This window comes from Atta cephalotes (genome assembly GCF_000143395.1).
Source record: "Atta cephalotes unplaced genomic scaffold scaffold00010, whole genome shotgun sequence".
Classification (NCBI taxonomy): Eukaryota; Metazoa; Arthropoda; class Insecta; order Hymenoptera; family Formicidae; genus Atta; species Atta cephalotes.
Genome location: NW_012130074.1, coordinates 3,344,734 through 3,350,966, shown reverse-complemented (window position 1 = coordinate 3,350,966; position 6,233 = coordinate 3,344,734). Strand labels below are relative to the sequence as shown.

At 28.6% G+C, this 6,233-nt stretch overlaps 1 protein-coding gene across 1 annotated transcript in view; it reads left to right on the top strand.

The window, feature by feature from the left end:
- The window catches only part of LOC105627873 (acetylcholine receptor subunit alpha-like), a 49,505-nt gene extending 46,576 nt beyond the window's left edge, over positions 1-2,929 (top strand). Inside the window, exons 11-12 of the mRNA XM_012209149.1 lie at positions 1,778-1,988; positions 2,729-2,929. Of these exons, the coding sequence (XP_012064539.1) occupies positions 1,778-1,988; positions 2,729-2,929 (412 nt within the window). The remainder of the gene's footprint in view (positions 1-1,777; positions 1,989-2,728) is intronic.
- The last annotated feature ends 3,304 nt before the right edge of the window (positions 2,930-6,233 follow it).

Below are 6,233 nucleotides of genomic sequence, written 5' to 3'. Positions count from 1 at the left end.
GTGTGTGTGTATATATTATATATATATATATATATATATATATATATATATATATATAGAGTTGGCTAAGTCGTACCAACGGTTAAATCGTACCTCCATTGTATTTTCTAAACAAAACATTCTTTTTTAAAGGTGATGACGCTAATAATATGGCTTAAGAACTGTCATTTTTATTTTATCTTTAATCCATCTGTTTACGAGTGACATTCAAAATTGATTTTGTTCAGTGTCTGATCTAAGCTTTTGTAACAATTTATCTAAGGTGCTATCAGTACAAGGTGAATAATTGAATTATAATATACTACAGCATTGTAAATGATATTTGAACTCTTTTTGTAGCATCAAATTTGCAAAATATTTATGTTGCTATTTGCAAATACATAAAAATAGAAAAAGTTGAGTAAATCATACTTGTCGCTGGTCTTTATATTGTAACGATATGCAAGCAAGTTTCCATAATCTACTCGTGACTTATACACATTGTTACGTTTGATTAGCATCGGACGTAAAGAATTATTAAAAAACCTATAACGTAAAAATTGAAGAATATAAGGTTTTAATTACTGCTCTCTCCAAAGAATAAGGTTTTAATTACTGCTTTGGTGGTAATTATCCAATTTCGATGAAATTAAATCCATTCGATGCGTTTTTGTACAAAATGAAAAACCTGGTCGAAAAAATGCGGGACTGCACTGCGAAGCAAGATATTAAGCGTTAAAGTTAACAACTGTTAAGGTAAGGGAATATCTGTTATACCAACTTAATGCAGTGCTATGTACCTACATGTATTTTAGTCGATGTTTATTTAGAACCACTATCTCACATCCAATTTTAATGAAATTAGGTGAATTTATTTAATGCGTTTTCACTTAAAACGAAAGGCTGTTCTATTCTTGTTATGCGCGAATATTATACTTAGTGAAAAATAAAAATAAATGTATTAATAAATGAGTTTTTAAATTAATTTTTGTTTATCTTCCCAATGAACAAGCTGACGTCAATTTGCCGTTATTTAAAAATGTTATTTTGTCAAAATGATAATAAAGATAATGTCAGTTTGTTTGCTAGATTAGAAGTATGATTTAGGACCCAGTGATACAATTTAATGACTCGGTCTCTAAATCGTATCGAAAACTACTTTTTTTTTAAATCTGATTAAAATTAATTAAAAATATTTTAATATTTATTTTCGTAGAAATATCGTTTTATTTATAAATATTGTTTTATTTCCAATGAACTAAAGTTTAATATGAGTACAAAAATATTCTGATCTCTTCAGTGCTTTTGTTATAATTTTGTTTAAACATTAAGAGGTACGATGTAGGCAACTTTCCCCTATGCTAATCTAACCTAACCTATCCCTAACCTAATCTATACGTATAGTTAAATTTTTAAATACTTCAACAAACTTGTTTCCGTGTAATTTAATTTTACAATACATTTTACTGACATATTTTGATGTTTTGTGACAAATCAGTACTACAAATAATAAAAAAGATAAATGTCAAAAAATTAATAAATATCAAAAACGTATAAAATGTAAATAAAAATTCAATGGTGTAAAAAATATCGAAAATATCTAAGATAAATACACTATATTTTCATGTTTTTTAGATTTAATATTAACTATATATTTTTAGCTGCTTTAAAACTTTTTAAGCTGGATATTTTTGCGTAACATATATGTATATTTCTTCGATTCATTTTCTTACGTTTTTTTTGATTGTATACATATTTATTTATGGTCATCTCTTTTGTGACTGTATTATCTGCTTAGGGGATTGGAAGAAATAAATTTAGAAAGCACGTGCCGTATCCACGGTCCGCAAGCGACACCTACACCACCGTCGCAACTTCTAACAGGGGAGAGCGTCAACCGAATCTGTAGCACACTTAAGAGTTGGCATCAGTGCCCAGAAATACATAGGGCCATAGAAGGCATCCGCTATATCGCCGATCATGTAAAGAAAGAAGAGGATTCTAATAGAGTAATTATAATTTTACGTAACTTAGATAACAACACAATATTTTAATATATATAACATAACACAATATTTTAATATATATAACATAACGCAATTTAAAAAAGATCTTTATAAGATATTTATATAATAAATAGGATATTTAAAAAAAAATTAGAATGTTTAAAAAATCCCAAAATTAAGAAATTTTCTAGAAATTTTCTCTTTATGAGGTTTATATTTTTTTAGATTTATGCTAGATATTATTTAATAAATATTTTTAATACAATTTGAGTTTCGAATTATACAATATTTGAATATTAGCTGCTTTTTTTTATATCATACGAAAAAAAAACGTATGTTGTAATGAAATGATGTAAATGAAAATATTAGGTAATTTTCGTCATAAAATCAAAATACATTTCAGAATAGGAGAAAACTCAATATACAGTATGTATTTCTTTTATATATTCATAAATTCACTGCTTCGCGCAGTAGAAAATATACATGAAACAAACGATTTTGCTGAAAACAATAAATTTATTAAATTAGGCCAGATATAGATCTAAAAATAATTATGTTAGATACTTAAATTGTTTGCCAAAATGTCAAAATGTTTTTACAACATTATTATTGTGCTTGAGCATCACAATTATTTTTAGATATATATTTGGCGTTTAATTTTGATATACTTAAAACGCAAAACGTTTTTTTCCGTGTATGAAATACTTTAAATTCTTGATTATCACTTATGAATTCAACCGTAGATCAAGGACGATTGGAAGTATGTCGCAATGGTGATCGACAGATTATTCCTATGGATCTTCCTGGTAACCGTAATCGTCGGCTCGGCCGGGATTATACTACAGGCGCCGTCCTTGTACGACACACGCGTCCCCATTGACATACAGCTCTCCGAAATCTCCCCGGACACTGCCAGACCCCCTAATTTCTTTCCGGGACCTTAGGGTATCCTCTAAGAGACAATTACTAATTGCATTAATGCCACGCGTAAAACACGTATACAAAACTGAAAATACACATATTGTATTTTGTGTACGTGTTTTATGCGCGGCATTAATATAACAACATCTGCTATTACTATATAACTACATCGACACAAGCGAAACGTATTACCTAACGTCCGAAAGACTGAAGTCGAAGACCTAGCGAGTGACCTCGGTGGTAATGCGAAAGTCGACCCTAACGAAAATGAGAAGTTTTATAAATGTTTGTTTAACGTTTACATGAGCATTTGTATAGAATTGAGGAAAATGTTCTTTGGGCGTCTTTAAACCATTTGCATAAAAGCCTTACAAAACGTTTATTGAGATTCAATAATTCTACATTGGAACAGCGTTTGTTGAACGGAAGAAAAATGCTTGTTTCACGGTATTGAGAAAAGCGTTTACTAAATGTTTGAAAAATCTGACAGTGAATTCTCTGCACGAAGATGCATCAGCGTTTACTGAGCAGCTTTTCCTTTGAAAAGCATTACTTTAGCAGAACTTTTATGAAACAATATATACTGTATTTTATAAGCGTTCTGAAAGTGTTTAAAACCCAATAATGTTCTGTAAGCGTTCTTAAAGTTTGAAAACATATAACTCTTAAAAAATCGTCATCGAACATTGTAAACGTTTTATAAAGATCGTATTTTCGTTAGGGGTATGAATGCATGTTCGACTTTACCACCGATGAGATATAATAGTCTCGTCGATTATTTTACAACACATTTGCGTCGCTATCGCGAACGGAGAATTCTTATTATTATTAACCCATTAACTGTCACACTTTCATTTTTTATGTTTGACTGATGATATAAAAAGTTATTATTAGTTAATTAAAAATAAAATAATTAATAATAAAAATTATTATTAACGATAAAAAAAAAAAGTCGCTGGTCCACAAATGAGGATGACAGCTACTGGGTTAAGGCGATGTATATTTCTTACTTCTTTGTTTCGCGCAATAGATATTTGTTATTTAAATTTCTGCAATTAAATATGAGAAAATTAAAATAAGTTAAACAATAAAAAAAGCACTTTTCAAAGAACAATGGCAATTTAGGGCCAAAATTTGCCTGTGATAAAAATATATGAAATCGGTCAATCTTTATAAATATATATTTGGACGATATTGGATATTGGATGGACGATATTTGCTGAACTTGAATGTAAAGCTTAAAATTCTCCAAAGACCGGAGAACTTTATGAAAATGCAATTTTTCTGCTTTGCAATTAATTAATCCGAACTCAGCTCGAGGAAAGCTCATAATGGCATAGCTTAGTACGTGGCCTCATAGTTATGAATCTATAGCTAAATAATAATAAAATATAAAGAATAAAATTCAGACTGACCCATAACAAGTATACTGTCACATGACTTAATGAAACGATTAGATTCTAGACAAGACATACTATAAGCTTAAAATTCTTGAAAGTTCTTCCGAAAAATTTTATGAAAACAATTTTCTTTCTTCGAATTCAACACGTCCAAATCTATAAAGATTAACCGATTTCATACGTATTCATCATAGACAAATTTTAATCCTAAACTGCCACCGTTCTTTCAAATAAAATTGTGAAAGAAAGAGCTGTGAAGTCAGCGTAATTAACCCTAGTATGTCATTTATGGATTCAACGTACTCTATGCGATTTTTTACATTGCTTTAATTTTTTTATAATATAATTTGAAGACCCAGATTAAATTAAAAAATTTAACATTTTATTTTTTTTTAAAGTGGTCAGTTTTTGCGATTTTTCCAATAAATTTCTTTGAAGCATTGTAATTAATTGAAATTAAAATTACAATTAAAATTACAATCACTTACTAGAGTTAATAACAGTGGGAAAATTTTTATATATATAATTATATAAAATTATATAATAATATATATACTTTTATATAATTGTATATAAATGGATATATTTTATATATAATTGTATATAATTGTATATTTCATATATAATGGATATATTTTATATACACGTATAATTATTAGGATATTATGAGCACTCCTAGTAATATGAGTAACCTTTATATTTCTGTAACGATTGGTCCTAGTAGTGCCAACTATTAGATTTGTCTGATCAAACTGTTACTATTTGGTAATATCAAAGTATAAGTACATATAGTATGGACACTGAAAGTCGGCACCTTTAATGTAGTAGATCCCAGAATACGTGTATTCAAGCAATAAAAAGATAATATTCACATAATATTAAACAGTAATAATAGTAAATTAAAAATAATAATTTATTAAATAATAAAATTGTAATTAAACAATTATATAGGATGTCTCAGAAATAGGGTAAGAGCATTGGGGACGTAGAATGGGTCGAGGGGAACAGAAAAGTCTGATACTATTTTGAGATACTTGCTGTAGTTGAATTAAGAAAGGAACCGTTTAAGCCAACATGCGATGAAGCCGCACTGCGCGAATTCATAGAACGGCCTACACTCGACAGCGGCGGCGGCGCATCGCCGAAAACGAGACACGATAGGCCACACAGTATACACAGACATTCTACGCCCCCAATGCGACTCCTACCTTATTTCTAGGATACCTTGTATATGAAAAAATAATATTCAAAATGCTCGTATTATGCAAAGTAAATCTATAAAAGAACGGTCTATAATCGAATCAATTGAGGTTAAAAAAACAATACATAAATTTATTAAACGAAGAACATTAAATAATAATATATAAAATTGGACATTTCGAAACACACAGGTTCTTCTTTAGCAATACTTGAACAAAAAAATCGATATCAAAAGAATAATATTATTTATAGATTCGTTCTTTTATAGATTTGAAAAAATAATATATTGCATGAAAAGTGTAATTAAATGTGAATTATGTTTTATAACCGTTGATAACATGTATGATTATATAGATATAATATATTTAGGTATATACAAGCAAAGATTTAACCGACACAGGCCCATTAAACATTGGAGACCACATAAAAAATTCAGTGTCCATACTGTATGTACTTATTCTATTACTTACTAAATATTTAACATTAAATGTAACATTATTTTTTGATTAATTGTTAAACATTTGATTGGCATTTGTTTTAATAAAATGTTTCATATATACAGGGTGTTTGGAAATTAGTAATAAATTTTTCGCACATGTGATAGAATGAACTAAACTAAGAAGGAAAAGTTTTAACTTTACCACTTTTACTTAATTAGTCCGGCCAATAGGTTAACGTAAAGTTAATTTAATTTTAAAGTAAAATAAAGTCTAAATTACGTCCCACG